The 22,429-nt window shown below is 51.5% G+C and overlaps 1 protein-coding gene and 2 long non-coding RNA genes across 3 annotated transcripts; all 3 read left to right on the top strand.

Moving 5' to 3' along the window:
* The first annotated feature begins 313 nt into the window (after positions 1–313).
* Positions 314–3,170, top strand: LOC120412088. The gene is made up of 2 exons (XR_005604750.1): positions 314–1,041; positions 2,966–3,170. It is a non-coding gene; the product is annotated as an uncharacterized LOC120412088 (long non-coding RNA).
* Positions 3,171–8,912: 5,742 nt separating this feature from the next.
* Positions 8,913–13,201, top strand: LOC120412078 (zinc finger protein 664-like). The gene is made up of 3 exons (XM_039572409.1): positions 8,913–11,206; positions 11,498–11,576; positions 11,763–13,201. Exons 2-3 carry the CDS (start codon positions 11,525–11,527, stop codon positions 12,932–12,934), a joined length of 1,224 nt encoding a protein of 407 aa, XP_039428343.1. The 5' UTR covers positions 8,913–11,206; positions 11,498–11,524; the 3' UTR covers positions 12,935–13,201.
* A 1,779-nt stretch (positions 13,202–14,980) lies between these two features.
* LOC120412087 lies at positions 14,981–22,381 on the top strand. The gene is made up of 3 exons (XR_005604749.1): positions 14,981–15,473; positions 19,232–19,233; positions 22,178–22,381. It is a non-coding gene; the product is annotated as an uncharacterized LOC120412087 (long non-coding RNA).
* Positions 22,382–22,429: the final 48 nt, after the last annotated feature.

Genomic DNA, 22,429 nt, shown 5'->3' with positions numbered 1-22,429 from the left:
GTGTCAACGGACCCTGACTGGGAGCTACTAGGCCCGTGCTGAGAGCCTACTGGGGATGCACTGGGATCAGACTGGGAGGAACTGGGAATGATAGGATGCATGCTGGTGACAACTGGGATGTACTGGCAGTGACTGGGATAAATCTGGGGGCAACTGATCCATGCTGAGGTAACTGGGAGTGCCTGGGAATGACCACAAGAATGTTCAGGGCAACTGGGATATACTGGGAGTGTCTGAGACCATGCGGGTGGTGACTGGGACCACACTGGGAGTGACTGGGAATGTGCTGGGGGAAACTGGGACCACACTGGGGGCAACTGGGGGCAACTGGGAGCAACTGGGAGTGACTGGGTGCATGCTGGGGGTGACTGGAAGCAACTGGGCTTCTGCTGTGATGAACTGGGATGATGCTGGAAGTGACTGGGATCAGACTGGCAGTGAGTGCGACTACACTGAGGCTGACTGGGAGTGGTTGTAAGCAAATGCGATCATGCTGGGAGGAACTGGGAGTGACTGGAAAAAAAGTGAGGGTGAAAGAGAGCCACTGGAACCTGTAGGGGGCAACTGGTTCATACTGGCAGTGACTGGGAGCACACTGGGGTCATATTTGGATCCTATTGGGAGTGACTGGACTAATACTGGGAGTATCTGAGAGTGACTGGGAAACGCAGCATGCATATCATCCCCCATACTGGGGGTGACAGCAACAGGGAGCATGCTGGGAGCAAATGGCATCATACTGGGACTGACTGGGTTGATCTAGGAAGCAACTGGAACCATGGTGGAGGCAACTGGGCCCATACTGGGAGTGACTGGAAATAACTGCGATTATACTGTGACCATACTGGGAGTGCTGGCATGTGACTAGGATCATACTGGAGGTTATTGGGTTCATATTGGTGTTGAAAGGGAGCAATTGGGATCACACTTTGGCTACTGGGAGCAACTGAGAGCAACTGGGATCATTCTGCAAGCAAACTGGAGTAACTGGGAAGGACTGGATGTATGCTGGAGGCAACTGGGATATACTGGGCATGACTGGTATGATACTGGGATGACAAACACCTTCCTGGGACCACTGGGAGTGTCTGGGAATGACTACGGACATGCTGAGGGCAACTGGGATATACTGGGAGTGTGTGTAACCATACTGGGGGTGGCTGAGGATACACTGGGAGCGACTGGGATTAACTGGGATTTACAGAGCCTTCCCTGGGACAGCTGGAAGTGATCCCCCCATTCCCCCGCCCTCCCTCGGGCACTGCCGCATCTCCCAACCTGCACCACTGGGATCTGCCCGGAGCAGCGCGATGGCTCCAGCGCTGGGGCTGGGGGCTCCTGGGGCGGCGAGGGGGGAGTGGGACCTTGGCCCCCCCGGGAGCCCCCTGAACCCGTTATCCTCCACAGGGACCCCCCTAAATCCCTTATTGCCTGACATCAGGACCCCTCTGCTCCCCTTTTCCTGGCTCTCCCATGTCTCCCAGCCTCAGACTTCCTGTGTTCTGGATCCTGGGATGCCCTGGAATGCCTCGGACCCCCATTCCTGCCTTTCCCAGCCCCGAGCCCCACCTTTCTGCAAAACCGGAGACCCCCTGTACTCCCCTTCCTGGATGTGGCAGGTGTCCCCCCCCATTATCCCCCTATTCTGGGAAACCCTGGACTCCCCTGTCCTGGGCACAGGTGTACTAGTTTGAAAACAAACCAGTGGGAGGCACCAAGTCAGAATAACAATTTAATGGCGAAATTAAAGAAAAGGAATAAAAGTAGAAGAAAACACTGGTTCAAACTGACAGAGTCAAGATACAACCTGACACCTTGTTAGTCAGGGGGGTGGTAGCAGTCTGGTTGAATGGTGGCTGCAGTCCTCTGAAGCAGTGATCCTGTAGAAAAAGGGTCTGCTCTTCCTCAGAAGGTCCAGTGGTGGCTGTGTAGCTCCTGTCCTCTGGAAATCCAGTGGGAAGGGTTGTCTCTGGTGTTCAGAGTCCCAGATTATATCCAGGATGGAATGCTTGGTTCCTCCCTCTGGGTGGAGCATCTCACAATGGGGTAATGAGACATGAGGCCAGGTGTTGATGAGGCTCATTAACAGAAGATAGTCCAGAGGGAGTTATCTCTGTGTCAGGCGGCAGGACAACGATGGGCCATTAACAGCAAGATAGTCTGGGGGGAGGAGGCAAGGAAACACTGCCCCACCTGATTTCAACAACTCACGAGGATGGTGATAGAATACACTGCAACCCAGGACAACAGGGGCCCCCTGGAACTCCCTTCTACCTCTCCCAGTCCCTGCACTCCCCTTTCCTTGACCCTGAGACCCCCCTGGACTCCCATTCCTGAGAACCGAGATGCCCTTTTACCCCTTTGCCTGGCACTGAGACCCCCCTGCACCCCCTTATCCGGCACCAACGCAGCCTTTTCCTGGCCACCCCCCTCTCCCAGCCCCCAGACCCACCCTTTTCCTTGACCAGGGACATTGGGATGGCCAGACCTGGGATATTTGGATAGCCAGATCCAGGATACTGGGACAACTAGACCCAGGATACTGGGACAACTAGACCCAGGATACTGGGACAGCCAGACCCAGGATATTGGGACAGCCAGACCCAGGATATTGGGACAGCCAGACCCGGAATATTGGTACAGCCAGACCTGGGATATTGGGATAGCCAGACCACAGATATTTGGACAGCCAGACCCAGGATACTGGGATAGCCCGACCTGAGACATTGGGATGGCCAGACCCGGCTCAAGGAGAGGAACCAGCACGTGGCCAACAGTGACGTGGAGACAAGGCCAGTACAACCAGAGTGGGGGGAGCTGGGGGCTGGGCTGGGATCTGTGGGAATGGGGTGGATCTCTAGGGGTGGGATCTGTGGGAGAGGGATGGGATCTGTGGGCCTGGCATAGGAATCCAGGGAGCTGCAAGGGACACGATTCCATGGGTCCGTTCTCTCCTCATTCCCAGGTCTCCCCACGGTGCAGGTGGTTTCCAGCTGTGACCTCCTGTCCAACGGAGCGTCCATGGATCCCACTGGCATGGCTACGATGGGTGGGATTTCATCTCCTTCTGTTGGGGTTTTAAGAGATCTAGTTTTTTTTCTGTTGAAGGAATTTTCCCCCATTCTGTTACTAAGACAATAAATCGCTGGGTGCTTAAGAGAAGACAAAAAGGGCTTGGCCACTCTTTTGTTTCACCTGGGTGTGGGTTCAGTTCGCTCTCAGTGTCCAGAGAGAGAAGCTGGAGAGAAAGGAGCTGCTGGTTCCTTTTTCTCGGTTGTTTTTTCTTTCTGCTGGAAACAATGCCGGGATCCCAAAGCCGCTTTCCCTGCCCTGCTGGAGGCCAGGCTGTGGCTGCCCTGCCCCGCTGCTGCTTCGAGCCTTCGCTGCATTGTAGCCATGCTCGCCCTGCCTGCCCAGACCTCGGGGGAGTTTCCCGTTTGGATACACCTCGTCTGCCATCTGGGATTTGTGCTTGTGCCTGCCATTCCAGCCTGCCGTTCCAGCCTGCTGTTCCTGAGAGTCCGGGATCGGCTGCCCAGGGGTTTGTGAAGCCTTTGTTCCATCCCTTCCTGGGATCCCAGGGCACCAGTGCCGCGTGTTTCCCGAGCTCGCTCCGGAGCGCCCCCTGCAGCCGCGAGGGAACCATCGCACCTGCCCTGCTCACCGGGAGACGCCAGCGCCCCTGCCGGCTGCGAGCGGAACTGCACCCGAGGGGAAAGGGCCTGACAGCCGAGAAGGCTGGGACTGGGTTTGTGATTGCTGTTACTGCCAGAGTTGTTGTTGTTTTGTTTGACTGGTTATATACATATATATATATATAGTAAAGAACTGTTATTCCTATTTCCCACATCTTTGCCTAAAGGCCCTTGATTTCAAAATATAATAACTCAGAGGGAAAAGGGGTTATATCTGCCACTTCAAGGGAGGCTTCTGCCTTCCTTAGCAGACACCTGTCTTTCAAAACCAAGACAGAGACAGAGGAGGCTTTGGCCCCAGGGTGTAATGCCGCTGTACCGGGCAGCGAAAGAAAAGGCTGCTCCGGTCTCGCCCCTGGACCTTCCCGGACTGCACTGTGACAGTGCATCTGACCCACTACAACCGTTTCTGGGAGTCACTTAAGATGCAGGCTCTGGAGGAAGGCGATTGGGATTTATTGGAAACACTGGGGATGCCATGCAGAGTTGAAGATCCTGAGAGTAATCGGGAAGCTGTTACACTGCATCCACAGGCTGCACCAGTAGTTCAGGATGGTAGTGACACCCTGAAAGGGGAGATCCGAGCTTTCCCAGTGTATAAGGCTCTCCCAAATTCAGGCCAGCATGATAAGCATGAGGTAATTGCCTGGAAGGTTGCACAGGGTCTGCAATCCAAGGTTACACAACATGGGCTAGGTTCTGCTGAGGTTATGCAAATGATAAGGGTGATAAACATGGATTTGCTTGCTCCATTTGATATCAGGCACAAAATTCAAATAATCCTGTTATTCTGAATCATTTTCTCTCATTGCAGTCTGCAGGCAACACACAACTGCCCCGGGCAAAAGTCTGGGTACGGAATTTACTCACTAACCAGTGGGAAGGCCCGCATGAGCTTATCGTTTGGGGTCGTGGGTATGCTTGCGTTTCCACAGATACTGGGCTACGGTGGCTACCTTTCAACGTGTTCACCCTGACCTGCGGCACCAGAGGCAGAACAGGCAACCTCCAAATGATGACCAGAACGCCAACCATCCAAATGGTGACCAGAACGTAGATCATCAGCCTAATGACTCTTCTGACGATGATCAGGATGTCAACCATCAGGCAGATGGTCCTTCCACAAGCAGAGACTGAACTTTAAATTTCTTGTTATGGAGTCAGATAGTTAAAGCCCTGTAGTGGCTTGGTCTAAAATACTCATTACTGTTTATCTTCTGTGAGATAAGAATTAGGAGAAATGCAAAGCAGGCACCAAACTTGAAAGAATATAAAGAAGTTTATTAACAGACCTAAAAGAGGCGAAAAAAAAAATTATACCACCTTCAGAACTCTCCTCCTCCCCCCACCTTCCTCCCTTCTCCCACTGACAATGTAAAAAGACAACCCTTAAGATGTTCAGTCTGTTTATCACTTCCATAATAACCTTGTTCAGTCCATTTGGAAAGAAAGTCTCTTGTTGCTCGTGCTATGAAAACAGCATCACAACGAGACAGCTGCCCACTTCCAAATATTGTTCAGTCCATTTAGGAAGAGGTCTCTCTGCTGGCATGTGAGTCCCTTCCCCCGACTTGCAGCTTTTAGAGGTCACACACAGATAGCAATTGGTTTTCCCGCAACTGCTTTCGTGGGTCCACTCTTGAAGGTTTTTGGGGTATAATTTTAAGGTTGAGCCGTTCAGAAACAAAAACAGAGGCCCTTCTCCTTCCCCTGGAGCAAAGGGTCTTCCTCATCTTCATCGTTAAGACTATCTCTGGGAGCATCTCTAGGAACTGAGGTTTCTCCTTTCCCGTTTGGAGCAAAAGTCATCTGGTCCATCTCTCCCTGTCCAAACTTCTCATGAAATTACAGCTGCATCAGCATCTGCCTATCTCAGCGCAGGTGCTTTCGCTTACAAGTTCAGCACTCCACCCCCCATATCTTTCTGAAATTACGACGGGATACTCTGATATATCAGAGCTTCACAACAGAATTTCAGCTTTAAACATCTCCTCTCTCTCTTCCCTCAGGTTTTCAGCTCTTCACAGCAATAAAAGTGTTACTCTCACCTCGGCCTTGCAGCTGGAATGTGGCTTATTGCTGTTGGTCACCTGACCTCTGCCGGACAGTGGTGCCGCTCTGCTGAAATCTTGGCCGCAGTGGAGGGGGGTGGTTCCAAGCCGCTCTGGCTGCCCACAGCCCTGCTGGGGGGGTCATCCTGGAGCCGTGGCCCGGCCTGGCCTGGCCCAAGCAGGGCCTGGGCCTGGCCCACTGGGCCCCGCTCGGGCCCCGCAGCCACCTGCCCCAGAGCCGGAAATGAGAGAGAGCTTAGGGGGGAGTTTGTCTGTTCTTAAGTGTGGATCACAGAGGCGGTCACAACTTTAAGTGGCTTAAAGAATTGTCCATATTCAAACTGGCCAGCTGATAGGTTCTATCAGGTCCCAGAGGAAACTGTAAGCACCCCTTAGCAAGGACATCCCTTCTGCGACTATGCTTGCTAACCTATGACAAGCCCTTAAGGCTATATTTAGAATCTATAACTGATGTAAATTTCTATTTAGGATTAATACCTTGTAGAATTGTTACCTTAAAAAACAAAAAAAGGGGGATTGTGGATAAAAATATGCAGCTAGCAAGAATTTTTCTTGCTTCTTTCCAGTCTCATGAGATATTTTTCTCTCTCATGGAAGATATTAGTAGAGGTCTATAAGCTATGAACTCCTACGACCTTGCAAAACTTTGTTTATAGTACAGTAGAAAAATATTTTGACAATGGATGTTTTAGGATTTTAGCTGATCACCCCAAGGGGTGGTTGATCCTTTGACCAATTAGACTATGAATAAAAAAGTCTATAAAAGAGTTTGTAAAATAATTAAATAAGGGACTCTTGCTGCACAATGCCTGCTTGCTGGATCTCTCCTCTCCTCCCTACCACTGTGGGACACCGTGATAAGCCATAGAGGTGACTGCTGCGAAAAGCTGCTGGAAGCTTTCACCGTGTCCGACAGAGCCAATCCCTGATGGCTCTGAAAATGGACATGCTGCTGGCCAAAACTGGGCCAATGAGAGAGGCTGGTGACACCTCTGTGATAACAGATTTAAGAAGAAAATCACAACAAAGTGGGCATGCACAGTTTTTTCCTAGCCAGAGAAGAGGAGGAGGTGAGAACATGTGAGGGAAACCACATGGAGACACCAGAGTCAGTGGAGAAGGAGGGGCAGGAGGTGCTCCAAGTGCTGGAGCCGAGATTCTTCTGCAGGCTGTGGTGAAGACAATGGTGAAGAAGCTGTGCCCCTGCAGCCGATTGGGACCCATGGGGGATGCAGAGATCCACCTGCAGCCCATGGGAATCCAAGGGAGATGGAGAGATCCACCCACAGCCTCTGGAGATCCATGGGGGATGCAGAGATCCATCCACAGCCCATGGAGGAGGTGCCCATGCCAGTGCACGTGGATGCCTGAAGGTGGCTGTGCTCCAGTGGGTGACCCAGTGAAGAGAGGGGGCCCTGCTCCCAAGCTGGAGCAGCCTGTCCTTGGAGGACTGAACCCCATGGAAGAGTGACCAACACCGCAGCAGTTTTGGGAGGAGCGTGTGCCCATGGGAGGGACTCACGCTGCAGCAGGTTTGGCAGGACTGCTGCCCGTTAGAGTGGACCCATGCTGAACAAGTTCATGGAGAACTGTTTCCTGTGGGAGGGACTCCAGGGTGCAGCCGGGGAACGACTCCTCTCCCTGAGGAGAGGAAGGAAACCTCAGGTGACAAACTGAGCAAACCCCCAACGCCCTTTCCCCTGCGCTGTCGGTGGGAAGGAAGGAGGGCTTGGGGAAAAAAGGTGTTAATTTAAGGGCTCATTTTACTTCTCATTATCCTGCTCTGATTTTGTCAGTAATAAACTCACTTTGTACCTCTAAGCTGAGCCTGTTTTGCCCTTGGAGTGTTTTCTCCCAGCCCTTCATTACATTGTTCTCTCCTCTGCCCAGCTGTGGCAGGGGAGGGTCAGTGAGTGACTCTCATGGGTGCCTGGAGCAGGGCCAGTGCCCAACCATGACAGGCACTCATGGCCCTGCTGTGCCCAGAGCCCTGGGTGGGACCTGGATTGACTCCAGGTTTATTCCAAACCCAGGGAAAGGGTTGTTTACCATGACAAAATCTGGCCTGAAAGCGTCCCACCGTGTGCAGTTCCCATTGCTCCAGGATCCCGTTAAAACTCATCCCTGGGCTGGAAAACCCTTTCCAGGCATTAATTGTTCCCAGTATCCAAGTTGACCCTGGCCTGGCACAGCTGGAGGCCGTTCCCTCTCATCCCATCCCTCATTCCCTGGGAGCAGAGCCCAATCCCAGCTGGCTCCAACCTTTCCAGGTTCCAGCCAGGAACTCTCCCGTGGGTGCTGGGGCTGAGCTGTCGCTGCTCCCAGGGCACATCCTGGGACTGAGGTGGAAAATACATCAATGGCTCAGAGAGAGGAGAAAGGAAATCTGGAGACTGTGCTCTTGTGCCTTACAAATTTATTGGAAAACGGAAAAATTCTTCAGGAATTTGAACTCTTTTCTATTCAACCTATTGTGTATTCATGTTTTTATATCCTATACTGCAATATAAATATACAATTTGTGTAGCAATGGGGAACAAAGACAACAGACTCCCTTGTATGTCCCAAGAAGATCTGTTTATTGACAAAAATCACCCCCTCTTTACACCCTTAATCTCAACTGAACACAACCAAAATCAAACCAAACTTAACAGCAGAAGGGCACAGTCATGACACACATGGACAGTGCCTCTTTCAAGGGCCAAAAAGCCATTTATTAAACAAAGCAGCCCCTTTTATACACCTTTTGTATGTTCTCATTCGTGTTACAGATTCATTGGCTGCTAAACTATTACAATAGACACATTGGCTATTACTAACTACAACATACTACCATTGGCTACCAATGGCAAAAGCATTCAAGCATTCCGAAAAACAACAGGTGCAGATATGTTGCTGTTTTTCTCCTTCTATTGTTTAACTTTCATGCTTCTGTTGACACTACATTCTCATGGGTAAAAATTAATTGTTTTTCTTCTCACGGACTTTTCTCATGGTCCTTCTCTAGCACGAGTAATAGGCCTGAGAAATAATTTTAAAAAGGCAAAAAGGCCTTCAATTTATAAGGTTTTACTTAAATGTGACAGATCCAGTTGCTCCCAGGTGCCCCCAGCATGGTCCCAGTTGTCCCCAGCATGGTCCCAGCTGTTCCCAGTGTGGTTCCAGTCACCCCCAGTATGGTTACAGACACTCCCAGTATATCCCAGTTGCCCTCAGCATGCTTGTAGTCATTCCCAGGCACTCCCAGTTGCCCCAGTAAGGTTCCAGTTACCTCAGAATGATCCCAGTCTTTCCCAGTTACTCCCAGTTGCTTCCAGCATGATCCCAGTTTCTGGCAGTTTCCCAAAGTGTTGTCCCAGTTGCTCCCAGTATGAATCCAGTTGCCCCAGTTGTGGTCTCAGTCCCCTCAGCATGGTTCCTGCACCTTCCAGTTGATCCCAGCTGCTCCCAATGTGTCCACATTTTCCTCCCAACATGGGCCCAGGAGCTCCCAGTAACCCCCAGTCAGGTTCCATTCACACCTGCTGTAATCCCAGTGGCTCCCAGGATGATCCCAGTAGGACCCGTAGTCACTGCCAGTATGGTCCAGTCACTTCCAGTATGGTCCCAGTGTCCCCAAATGTGATCCCAACTGCTCCCTCTCAATGCCAGTATGATCCCAGTTGCACCCAGTCACCCCCAGTATGGTTACAGTCACCCCCAGTATGACACCAGTCACTCCCAGATACTCCTTGTATTATTCCAGTCATGCCCAGAGTGACTCCCTCTCACTGCCAGTGTGGGCCCAGTTGCTCCCAGTATGAATCCAGTCACTCCAAATATGATCCCATTTGTTCCCAGCATGGTCTCTGTTGCTCTCAGTCACCTCCAGTATGGTTCCAGTCACGGCCAGCACCTTTCCAGTCACTCCCAGTCTGATTCCAGTATGATTGCAGTCACTCTCAGATACCCCCAGTACTATTCCAGTCACTGCCAGTATGATCCCAGCCAGTTCCAGTAGGATCCCAGTATGACTGCGGCATGGGCACAGCTCCTCCCATGATCTTCCAGTGTGGTTCCAGTTGAACCCAGTTGCCCCTAGTATAGTCCCAGTCACTCCCCATATGATCCCAGTGTCTCCCAGCATGGTCCCAGTCATGCCCAGTTGCCCCCAGTTCAGACCCAGTCACTCCCACTTGCTCCCAGTAGCCCCCAGCATGGTCCCATTTCTCCCCAGCATGGTCCTGGTTGCTCCCAGTGTGGTCCCAGTAAATCCCAGTATGGTTACGGATACTCCCAGTATATCCCAGTTGGCCTCAGCATGCTTGTAGTCATTCCCAGTCCCAGCCCAGTTGCCCCAGTAAGGTTCCAGTTACCCCAGTACAAAGCAGTGACTGCCAGTGATGCCACTCTTGGGATCCCCCAGCCCTCTCTGCGTTCCCCCTCCCGGCTCTCCAGGCTCCCGAGAGGAGCCCCAAGGGCTGCAAGTCCCCACCCAGGGTCCCCAGCAAGGCCCAGTTTGGATGTGCAGCCGCCAGTGTTCCCAGTTTCCCTCTCCTTTCCCCGGGCCGGGATCCCCCGCCCCCAGCGGGTGGGAGCAGTCGAGAGCCCCGCGCTGCCCATCCCGACCTGTCCCGGCTCCATCCCCGCTGCTCCCGCGGGCTGCGAGGGACTTGGGAACGGGGGACCCAGGGTGTGGCTGGTCCTGGGGTGAGGAGGAGGAGGGATTGGGGAGGAGGAATGAAGAAGGAGAGCAAGAAGGGATGGGAGTGGGAGAAGGAGGTGGGAGGAGGAAGAGGTGGGACAAGGGAGGATCAAGTAAAGGGGAAGGAAGAACGAGGTTGAGTGCTCCCTGAATTTGCAGCCCCCCACCCGTGGGAGCATTGCCCCCCCATCTCGCAGGTGCCTGGGAAGGGGGAGCTCAGCCCAGATATCCTGGGGGGTCCCTGGATTGGGTTTTTTTGGGAGGAGCGGATGTTTGGAGTATGAAGAACTCCAAAGCTGAGCCGCAAATGCCCCTTGCAGGGACATTGGGGGTCCCCAGGAGGTGTTTTTGAGTGGTCTTGGTGGTGGTACCAGCAGAGCCCTGGCAGCGGGCAGGGGGTTGGGTCTGCCCCGGGTCAGGCACGGCCAATTCCCATCCAGCGCCAGGGGGCTGCAGGACCCCCCAGGAGAGGCAGAGGGGGAACTTCGGGAGCCCCCAGAGATGGGAGAGCAGAGAGAGGCAGTACCTGGACCAGAGGAGCCCCGGCAGTCTGGAGGAGCGAACCCCTGTGACCCCCAGGGCCCCAAAGTAGGGAACCCAGAGAGGGGGGAGTGCTGCCAGTCACGGGACCCTCAACAGCCTGGAGAGGGGGAGGGGGGACTCCTTGGACCCCCTGCACCCCGAAGCAGAGAATAAGGGGAGAAGGATCCCTCGGACCCCATAACCCCCAGCATCCCTAAGTGGGGAGACCAAAGGTGAGAGCTTTTTGGATTCTTGGATTCCCAGCAGCCTGGGGAGGCCAGGGACCAAGTAGATGGGGGACCCCAAGACAAGCGTGACCCCTGGCAGCTGGGACAGGGGGGAATCCCCAAATATCAGAGTGGTGGGACTAGAGAGGGGGAACTCCTGTGAGGCTTTTTCAGGGCTGAATGTTGGTGTTTGGGAGGTTTTTCTGGACCCCAGATTCCCGGTGACTTGTAGAGATGGACTTGGGCAGGGGGACATTCAAACTTAACATGCTCATCCCTTGTTTTTCCCCAAACCAGGATTTCCCATTCCCAAACCTTTGCCAAATGGAGAAGGGGACTGTGAGGAAGAGGAAGATGCCCCGGAACACCCAGGCAGGTGAGGAGGAAGTCCCTGCCCGTTTCCCCCTCTCTCCTGCTCCATCTCCCAGCCCAGCATCGCCCCCGGCTGCAGGACAACCCCGCTGCCGACGCCGTCCTGCCGGGCACGGACTGGGGGGATCTCCTTCCCCTTCCCTGTGGCACAGAGGCAAATCCCATCCTCTCTTTGTCCTTCCTCCCCCAGACAAGGAGAGGACAGAGCCCAGGGAGGACAAATCCCCACAGCAGAACCTGGTGGAAGAGGCCGTTTTGAGCGGCTCCATGGCGCAGGAATCCAATGGGGAGGAAAAGCCCCAGAGATCCCTTAGGAGGAGGGGCTGCAAACGCAGCCCAGGGAGCTGTGAGGAGGAAAGACCCACCCTGTGCCAGGAAAGCGGCCAGACATCCAGCCAGAGATCAGACCTGGTGGTCCATGAGCAGCTTCAAACTGAGGAGAAGCCCCATAAGTGCTTGGAATGTGGGAAGAGCTTCAGCCGGAGCTCCCACCTGATCCTCCACCAGAGGATCCACACTGGGGAACGTCCCTATGAGTGTGGTGAATGTGGGAAGAGCTTCAGCACGAGCTCCAGCCTGATCCGCCACCAGATGATCCACACCGGGGAACGGCCCTACGAGTGTGGGGAATGTGGGAAAAGCTTCAGCCACAGCTCCAGCCTGATCATCCACCAGAGGAGCCACACTGGGGAGAGGCCCTACAAGTGCCTGGAGTGTGGGAAGAGCTTCAGGCACAGATACAGCCTGACTCTCCACCAGAGGTTCCACACTGGGGAGAGGCTCTATGAGTGTGGGGAATGTGGGCAGAGCTTCAGACAGAGCTCTGAGCTGATCATCCACCAGAGGAGCCACACCGGGGAGAGGCCCTACGAGTGTCCTGAGTGTGGGAAGAGGTTTCATACCAGCTCCCATCTCCTCCTTCACCAGCGGACGCACACGGGGGAACGGCCCTATGAGTGTCCTGCGTGTGGGAAGGGCTTCAGAGACAGCTCTGACCTTATCTACCACCAGAAGATCCACACTGGGCAGAGGCCTTATGAGTGTCCCGAATGTGGGAAGAGGTTTCAGATGAGCTCCGAGCTCCTCAAGCACCAGCGGATTCACACAGAGGAGCGACTGTTCCACTGCCCCGACTGTGGGCAGGGATTCAACACCAACGCCCACCTCATCAGGCACCAGCGCATCCATACCGGGGAGAGGCCCTACGAGTGTCCTGAGTGTGGGAAGAGCTTCACCGAGAGATACAAACTTATCTACCACCAGAAGATCCACACCGGGGAGAGGCCCTACAAGTGTCCTGAGTGTGGGAAGAGCTTCATCCAGAGCTCTCACTTGAACAGACACCAATGGAGCCACCGGTAAGTAAAGCCCTGCAAGTGCCCCGAGTGTGGGAAGAGCTTCGTCCGCTGGTCCAACTTCATCCCCCACCGAAGGACTCACATTCCCTCTATCCATGTTGGGAAGACACCTGGCTGGTTGTCTCCATATCCTTCTGAATCTCCACAGTCACCAGGGAGGATGATATTTTGGAGGTTCTGAGGGGAGATGGTGTTGGAGAGGATGAAAGTTTGGTAAGAAAGTTTCACAGATATGTAGGCTTGGCAGAAAGATCTCTGAATGTAGAAACTGGGGATGAGATAGAAATGAAAGCAAGTTTTGCTATAGAGTAAAAGATGTTTTGCTGAAACACTAACCACTGAATAACTGAGAAGGCAAAGGTTGGAGATGAGTTGGAAGGAGATTTTTATGATTAGGACAAAGGTATGTGACTACAAACAAAGACATGTTTTTCACCAAGTAAATAAGTCTCAAGAAGAGCATAAGTAAATAGAAAACATATCTTTACAAAAAAGAGAGATATGGCAGGCAAACAAGAAATGTCGATTTAGCAAGAAGAGAGGTCAGAGAATTTCCCATTGTAAGCTTAAATTGTTACTTACTTACTCTTGTGATTGGATAATAATGACTATAATATGGTGATGGTAGTAGCTATGATAGGCTATAGGCAAATGTAGAGGTATTGTGTGTGGTGCTTATTGGTTGTTATGTATTAAGCTACTCAGCAAAGAAAAGTATCTGATGCTTTCTAACTTGAACAGAAAGTGGCTTCAGGTATGCCTACAGCTGGAGCTGGCAGCTGTAGGGCTGGCTCTGGATACCCACTCCCTGAAACGCTGTAACTTTGCCTATGCAATAAACAGCTTTCAAGAGAGCCACCTGAAGTCCAGACATCCTTCATGAACCTTTCTTGAATAAGATGGAAGAGTTTTCTCCATCTCTTTGCACTCCAGAAGATGAGAGGCCTCGATCTGTCACCTCAAAACCAGTGAATCCCACTAAAAAATGTTAAGCTCCCACTCCAAATGGCTCAGTCACATTCCAAAAGTACTTGACCCTACAGCCCCCTCAAAATCCCCAGGAGGGGCTGGATGGGCATTCAGAGGGTCTGGACAGAGTGGGAGGTACACTGGGGGGGTGGCCAGTGGGAGGGGGGCAGGGGTTTGGAATGAAGAGCTGAAGGCTGGGGATGATGAGGCTGGGGGGAATCTCCTTTCTGGGTATCCCCCACATCTGAGGGCATTTGGTTTATCCCCTGTTCCTGAGGAGGGGATACAGGGAGACAAGGGATGACACGTGGCTCTGGCACTTGGAGTGGACACCACAGGGAGGGACATGGGGAGCCCATTTTGGGGAAGATCCTGCTGCTTTCTGCCAATTTTGGGGGCTAGAAATGGCTTTTGGAGTTTTTCTGCTAATTTCAGGAAACTGAGGTGACACCCCCTCCTCATTCTGTGACTGTGAGGAGACCCCATTTTGGGGAGGATCCTGCTGCTTTCCCCCAACCTGGGGCAGGGATATAAATGGCTTGTGGGCTCCGTGCCTCATTTTGGGGGTTGGGGTGACCCCACGGTTCCACCGGTGTCTGAGGGAGGGTTATAACTCTCAGTTTTGGTGGTTATAAGCAGCTTGTGGGGGTCCCACGTTTGAGGGAGGCCCCCAGCCCCCACCCCAAAGCAGCCTTTGGCCAATCAGGGCATGCAGCGATGATGACTCAGCAGTTGCCATGGAGATGTGCAGGTGCCAGAGACCACAACACTTTTAAGCCAATCAGAAAATGCACAAAACAATTTTTACTCAGTCAGAGCTTTTCTCACCGATGACTCCTGCATTGGTTTGGCACAGCCTGGTTTTTGGTGGCGGGGGGGCCACAGAGGTGGCTCCTGTGAGATGCTGCTGGAAGCTTCCACCATGTCCAGCAGCGCCAATCCCCGATGGCTCTGAAGATGGACATGCTGCTGGCCAAAACTGGGCCAATGAGAGAGGCTGGTAATGCCTCTGGGATAACAGATTTAAGAAGAAAACCAAAACAAAGTCACAGTTTTGGCTTCTGGTCAGAGAAGAGGAGGAGGTGAGTATGTGTGAGGGAAACAACATGGAGGGACCAAGGTCAGTGGAGAAGGTGGGGGAGGAGGTGCTCCTGATATGCAGAAAAGACTCCACTACTGGAATTAGAAGTAAAGTAGGTATGTTTATTCCAGCGCTGGGACGCATGGGGGATAGTTCCTCCAAAGTCACACATGCCGACAGCTGCATTCAGCTTGGTATATATCAGGTTACAAGTTCCATATTCATTGAGTTTCCCAATACATCTATACATATTCATTACCTAGCCCCGCCTAGCCTCGCCTCATATTACAGTGATCCCAAAAGCCATTTACATCCGTGTTGTGCTTGCGCAGTGTTGTCTGGTGGTCATAGGCAGGGGTCTCTGGGTTGAAATAAGAGTCTTCCTCAGATGAAGTAAAGGGTCTTCCTCATCCTGAACTTTTCACCTTGCTTCCATGTGCATGCTCTTTATGTCCCTGGCCCAAGTCTAAACTTCAAGACTGGTTTGAGTTAGGTTAAAAACAGGATCTTTGGTCAAGATTCCTTCCCTTTATCAATAGTCCACTATCTTCTCATCTTGCTTTGGTAGGCACAATAAGTGTTGAGCAAGCTGTATGCATTGCTTTTAACAAAAAACTTCTTAGTAAATCATTTAACCTCTGCTTCCCCATCCCCCCTGATTCAGTTCCCCCTTTGCTATATAGTAAATTCTTTTACTAATACATGAATTCTTTTGCTAATAATGATTTTTTTTTTATGATAAGCATCCCTCAATGCCTTTCCATGTGCATTTGACAAAGTAGTTAAAACTGATAACCTTTTTAGTACTCTATAGTTCCAAACAAGCAACATAATAGACAACACAAGGCAGGCACTAACCAAAAGTAATAAGACAATTATGGGGTGACATTACATATTTAGAATGCCAGTTGCGGTAGGTGACCACCCAAAAAGCGAGTCCCACCAGTTATGACTTGTATCTTGTTTTACTCTTTGCAAGATTCTGCTTATTTCTTGTGTTTCATGGTGGATGGTGACTAAGGTCTTTTTCCTGTTTCTTTGGATTTCTCTTAAAATCTCAATTAGGTCTTGATGTTTCATTAATTGCTTTATTAATGTGAGGTCCATCCCAATAGGTGTCAGTAGCAATTTATGGTATATGGTGTAGTTAGACCTTATCAATTGATGAGACACAACCAGTGCTAAATACAAAAAGTCACACCTAACAATCTTGGTAAAATCACAAATACAAAAATTAGAGTGATTCCTGGCAGCTACATTTATATTATTGTCATCTATCATCATAAAAGTGTGGATAGTTCTTAAGCACACACAACCTTGACCAATATATACAAGTATGGGGTATGCCCAGCCACTGCCCTGGAGGGACGTCTGCTGAGATAAGGAGATCGCCTAAACCTCCCAGCAGAACGTCCCTGGAAAGGGAACTACTCTTCAGTTATGGCGAGAAGAAGACAAACCCAGAATCCTCTGGGAGACCCTATGCAGATCCTTTGTAGCCCATTGGCCTTTACCCTCTGACACCCACCCCTGTACCCCTATAAAGCTAGCCCCTGCCCCTGCAAGGGCAGAGAGAGAGCCCGTCCCTGGCCTCCCCTTCGCTGGAGTACAGAACAATAAAGCTACCTTCGTGCGGAACAGCTACACGGGCCTCTTGTCTCTCTCCCTGGTCTGGCTGCCTGGGAGGCTGCCCTGCAGAGCTGAGCTGAAATCACGAGCTGACAATCACTAAAGAGCTGACAGCTTCTGCACGGGCCCTCCTAGCTAGCAGCTGAGGGAAGACACTGGGCCTCGGGAAGGCAATTCCTTTTGGGACCATCTCTCTGGACTGGTCACAGCTTCCTCAGTCAGAGCTACTGACCCCACACCAGCTGTCATAACTGGTGCCCGAGCAGCCATTGTACCCCAGACCTCCAAGGGACTCCTGGCCTGAGCTGCGTCTTGACCACGCCAAGACAGAACCAGCCGTTCATGTGCTGATCCTCTGAAAAAAGGACCTATGTTGTAGCAGGGCCTTTTGGAGGTGGACAGTTTGAGACCCTTGCCTCTCTCATCTGGGACAGAAATCCCTGAGGATCGAACTGGCCAGACCACACCCCCAGCAGACTTTTTTTTGGACTTCAACAGGAGACAGCCCCACCAGAAGACGGGATTTGTAAGTTTAAAATCGGGCTCTCCTCTCTTTCTTGCGCGCAATACTTTTAAGTTTTTTTTTTCTCTTTTTCTGCTGAGGGAGGAACTTAAATGGGAAATAGGCAAGCTAAACCCAGCCTTTCCCAATCTGAGAGAGACCTAGACCCCTTTCTTCTAACCCTTCTCTTAAAATCCAACTTTAAATTCTCTAAAGGTGTTCTTTCTAAGAAAAATCTCAAATCTTTCACTAATTGGATATCTTGAAATTTTCCTGATGCCACCACAGACTCTGTCCTTTCTGATCCGTTCTGGGCCAAAGTGGGGAAGAAACTCTATTCCTCTCAAGCCACGGGAAACCTCTCTGTTTCCAAATTCATTCCTTTATTTCATTTAATGGTTAAAACGTGTCGTGCGACTAACCCACCTCAGCCAAACCCGTTCTCTGCCCTTCCCCCCTCCCACCCTGTGGATAATTTAGGATAGAGGGGGGGGAAATGTAGGAGATTAGGGTGGAGATTTGTGAGCAGAACGATCCCCGATCCCTAAGCGACTGATTTGTGTGAGTAAACCCTGGAAACTTTGGATTCCTCTTCTTGGTTTTGTTTTGCTATTCCATATCTAAACTATGGAGGAACTGTGGGAAGACTCTTGGCTCTCAGAGCCGCATATGGACATTTATCTTAAACTTAAAATGATTCTTGAACAACGATTTGTAAATTTTAGCTTGATTCAAGCTCAAAAAGAACTGAAACACTTCCTGGCATGGTTGTTTAAGAACTTTTTCTATGTTTCTTGGGATTTAATTCTTACGAAGGACTTTTGGAAGGCCGTTTGGACCCAGTTAAATTTTGAGTCAAAATATATGCCGATGGAAGAATATTTTCATTAATATTATTTAGTTACCGAGACTGTTGAGCAATGTCAGCTGTGTCCTGGCGAAGGGAAGCCTGGCTCAGGGACCGTGCGACCCAGGCCACGTGCACCGAGTGCTCTGTGAGCAGCAGCGAGGCAGTTCCCGCGTGCGGGCAGAGCCAAGCGAGCCGCAGTGTCGGCAGCGGAGCGAGGCGTGGCGGGACCCGGCGGTGCCCGCCCGGCCCTGCGCAGCGCGTGGTGGAGCGAGCCCCGGGAACGTCCGACCGAGAGGGGCGGCACATGGGCGGTGGCTGGCGGTGGTGGCGGTGGAGTGGAGCCGCGCCCAGCCGAAACGCGCGCTGGAGCAGGGCGCGGGGGGGTCGTCGCTTGGGGGCCCGGCCGAGACGTGGGTACAGCGCCCGGCAGCAGCAGCGAAGCTGCGACCAGAGGAGGCGACGCACGGAGAACGGAGCGGCCCGGCCCGGCCCACGCAGCCCCGAACGCGACCCTGGGAAGACCGCGCAAGCCCCAGCAGCTCTGACAATTCCAACTCGGGAGCGACCGAAAGAGAGAGCAAAGATGCAGCGAGACAGAAAACAGCAGCCACTCGAAAAAAGGAAAAAATCATAGTAGCTAAGATCTTAGGGATAGTAAAATGGTATAATGTTAAGCAAAATTATGGTTTTATAACAAGGTGTGACAACCAGCAAGACATATTCGTGCATAGAACTGCTATTAAAAAGAATAACCCTGAAAAATGCATCCCAAGCTTGGGAGATGGAGAGGTGGTGGAATTCAAAACTGTACTAGGGAGAAAAGGGTTACAAGCATCGCAGGTCACTGGGCCTGATGGTGTTCCTGTAAAAGGCAGTATCTATGCAAAAAATCGTAGTCATGTTAGACAGTATCTCCATTGTAAGTCCCCCCTACAGTCTCCCTTTCCTAATCCCACCTTTCCCTTTTACCCTATGTCCTATTACCCCCAGTGTATTCCCAATCCGTTTTTTCATCCATGGTTTCCCTCACAAAACCATGCTTTTGCCAATTGTTTCCCCAAAAATCCCTTTCCAATGCTGAGGGGGGGATGAAAAGGGGGAGGGAAGAAATTAAACCCTCTCCTGCCTCAGTTTCCCCACAAAGCATGCCCGGAGAGTTCTGTCTCCCTTCTGTCAGCCCTAAGATGTTCCACAGAATCTGTTTAGACATTTAAAGGCTCAGGAGGGTGGCTTGTTTTGTTTTGAAACTGTTCTTGTTATGTTTATCCAGTTGTTTTCATTCTCCTTTTATTAAAATAAAACGGGTGAGGTGTTGGGGTCTCCTCCCCCGCTGTGTAGCCCTGGGAGAGGGGCCCTGAGGGCACAGACACGGGGTTTCCCTGCCCCTGCTCAGCCTCGTTCCCATTGGTTGGTTTGTGTTCCCCTGCGCGGGCAGAAGGACCCTTGGTCCCGTGACTGGAACAGTTCCTCGGCAGAGCCATGGCCATGCGGCTGGAGAAATAAACGTCTCTGAAACAGCTATCAAGAATCTGTCTGTCCACATATATTTCCTTTCCATGGGACTCCTGGTTTGATATATGCATGTTGCAGTATCCCCACTGCAACATCTGGCCGGACCCTCAGGAACAGCAGGCTGGAATGGCAGCAGGCTGGAATGGCAGGGACGAGCACAAATCCCAGATGGCAGATGAGGTGTATCCAAACGGGAAACTCCCCCGAGGTCTGGGCAGGCAGGGCGAGCACGGCTACAACGTAGCGAAGGCTTGAAGCAACAGCAGGGCAGGGCGCCCACAGCCCAGCTCCCAGCTGGGCAGGGAAGGTGGGCTTTGGGATCCCGGGGCTTCTCCAGCAGAAGGAAAAGCGGCTGAAGAAAGCAGCCTCCCTCTCTGTCCGAACGCCTAGACCGATTCCCCCACACACTCGGGTGAAAACAAAAGAGTAGCCAGATGTGCCCCATTCTGTAGCCAGCTCTTTTGGTTTTTTAAGTACCCAGCCATTTTCTCCCCCAGCAACAGGTATGGGCAAAATTCCTTTAACAGAAGAAAAACCAGGAGAGCTCCTAAAACCTCAACACTGGCAGAAGAACAGTGCCATCTCCTCTTACAAATTTTACACTGTATTAGTACCTACGCAACATGCCACCCTCTTGCTGAACAAAAAATTCTAATGCATCCACAAAAACAAGTTATTCCATTGTTGCAATGACTGCCACTGACCACTGCCCAGGCTAGCCCTTGCAGTGTGCAACAGGAGTGGGGAGCAGCTGGAGGCTCTTGGCTTTAAAGCTGCTCCTCAGGAGTTCAGCTCTGCTCAGGGGAGCTGAAACTCCAGGCACAGTGGCTGTCAGCAGTCCGGATGAGGGAGAGGATAAAAAGTAGCAGGGAGGCTTGCCACAGGGGGTAATCTAAGTTTATTGGAGGCAACTCACAGGAGACAAGCCCAGAACAGCTCCGGGGAACATCTTATAAAGGGAGGTGTTACAATGGGGATGGCTTAACAGGGGACCAATAGAAATCTCTAAGGGAGGGATATGAACGAGGATAGACATTTCCCTGGGCCAATAGCCTCAAGGGGAGGAGGGAAAGGGATCACATGCCCCAATGGGGCCTCAAGGTTTAGGGGATTTCCAAAGGGGGAGGTAACCAAAGGGGTAGGGTCCCGGGGGATTGATGAGGACCATATAAGGGTAAACTGGGAGGTTTCAGGTGATGGACACTGAACCTTCAGGAACAACAGGAGGGGTTTGGGTGATTGATAGGGAAAGAGCTAGAACAAGGGGAGGAGAACAACCATGTAGGGAGCACCGGGGGAGCGGCTTGGGTCTGGGGCAAACCAACTGGGAATAGGAGTGGGGAAGGTAGGGATGAACCATCGGGGTACAGAAAACATATATAAAAATACAATAAAGGTATCGCATCACCACATTCCATGTATTCTTTCAAAACCTAAATCCTCTGCCACTGGTTGTTCTCAGTCTAAAGTTACTAATCTTCCTGCTGAGGTTCTGTATATTCCCTCTAAAGGAACTCGTTTGCCTCTCCTCTCCATCCAATGTTTTATCGGATTTACAAATTCCCAAGAATCAAGACCAAACCACTGAGGGAGAGGGGTTCTTCTAACCTCTTGCCTAGCAACAATTCTAATTCTATTAGCACAAAAATCAATAATCTAGCATCGCTCCAAACAAATGTTTCAATACAACATGCTCAAACAACACACGGCAACATACACATCTCCGATCTACAAACAAATAGGCGAGCTAATATAAAAGCAGTCCAATAACAACCAATATCCAAAAGACATATAAGCAACACAACACTCAAACCAGCTACTAGTAGCCAAAATATTCATAACACTCACTTGTAATAACTTCAGGGTCCTGCTTATATTTTCCCCAATACAGTCATCAACAAGTTCTGGCGGAATCACCCGATCTGCTCTCAGGATCGCTAGCAGCCGCTGTATCGGTTGGCGATTCTTCTTGCCGGCTCCCATAGCCGGGTGCCTTTCCCAGCTCCCGTAGCTGGCTGCTTGCAAGCCTCACCTTTACCCACACGGGACTACGCTGTGCACGGGACGTCTCCTCGCATCTTACCAGGAGCCCTGGCCACGCGTACGACTTACAGGCATCCTAAATCCAGAACACACTGTTTATCCGCACTCCCAGCAGGTTGTTTGCCCCACAGTGAGCGAGCTGAGGGGCGGAGTTCCTCCAGGAAAGCCCTGGGGCACGCCTCGGACGTTCACTCCTCAGCCAATCCTGCAGCCGGACAGAGTTCCTCCCGCCGGCTCGCCAAAATGATGAGTGGAGAAGACTCCACTACTGGAATAAGTAGTAAAGTAGGTATGTTTATTCCAGCGCTGGGACGCATGGGGATAATTCCTCCAAAGTCATGCGTGCCGACAGCTGCATTCAGCTTGGTATTTATCGGGTTACAAGTTCCATATTCATTGAGTTTCCCAATACACCTATACATATTCACTACCTAGCCCCGCCTAGCCTCGCTTTGTATTACAATGAGCCCAAAAGTCATTTATGTCTGCGCTGCACTTGTGCAGTGTTGTCTGGTGGTTGTGGGCAGGGGTCTCCGGAATGAAATAAGAGTCTTCCTCAGATGAAGTAAAGGGTCTTCCTCATCCTGAACTTTTCACCTTGCTTCCATGTGCATGCTCTTTATGTCCCTGGCCCAAGTCTAAACTTCAAGACTGGTTTGAGTTAGGTTAAAAACAGGATCTTTGGTCAAGATTCCTTCCCTCTATCAATAGTCTCATATCTTCTCATCCTGTTTTGGTAGGCACAATAAGTGTTGAGCAAGCGGTATGCATTGCTTCTAACAAACAACGTCTTAGCAAATCATTTAACCTCTGCCTCCCCATCCCCCCTGATTTCCTCCAGGCTCCGGCGCTGAGATTCCTCTGCAGGCCGTGGTGATGAGCATGGTGAAGCAGCCCCTGGGGATCCACGGGG

Source organism: Corvus cornix, unplaced genomic scaffold (assembly GCF_000738735.6).
Source record: "Corvus cornix cornix isolate S_Up_H32 unplaced genomic scaffold, ASM73873v5 scaffold10, whole genome shotgun sequence".
Lineage (NCBI taxonomy): Eukaryota > Metazoa > Chordata > Aves > Passeriformes > Corvidae > Corvus > Corvus cornix.
This window is presented reverse-complemented; position numbering and strand designations above follow the sequence as displayed.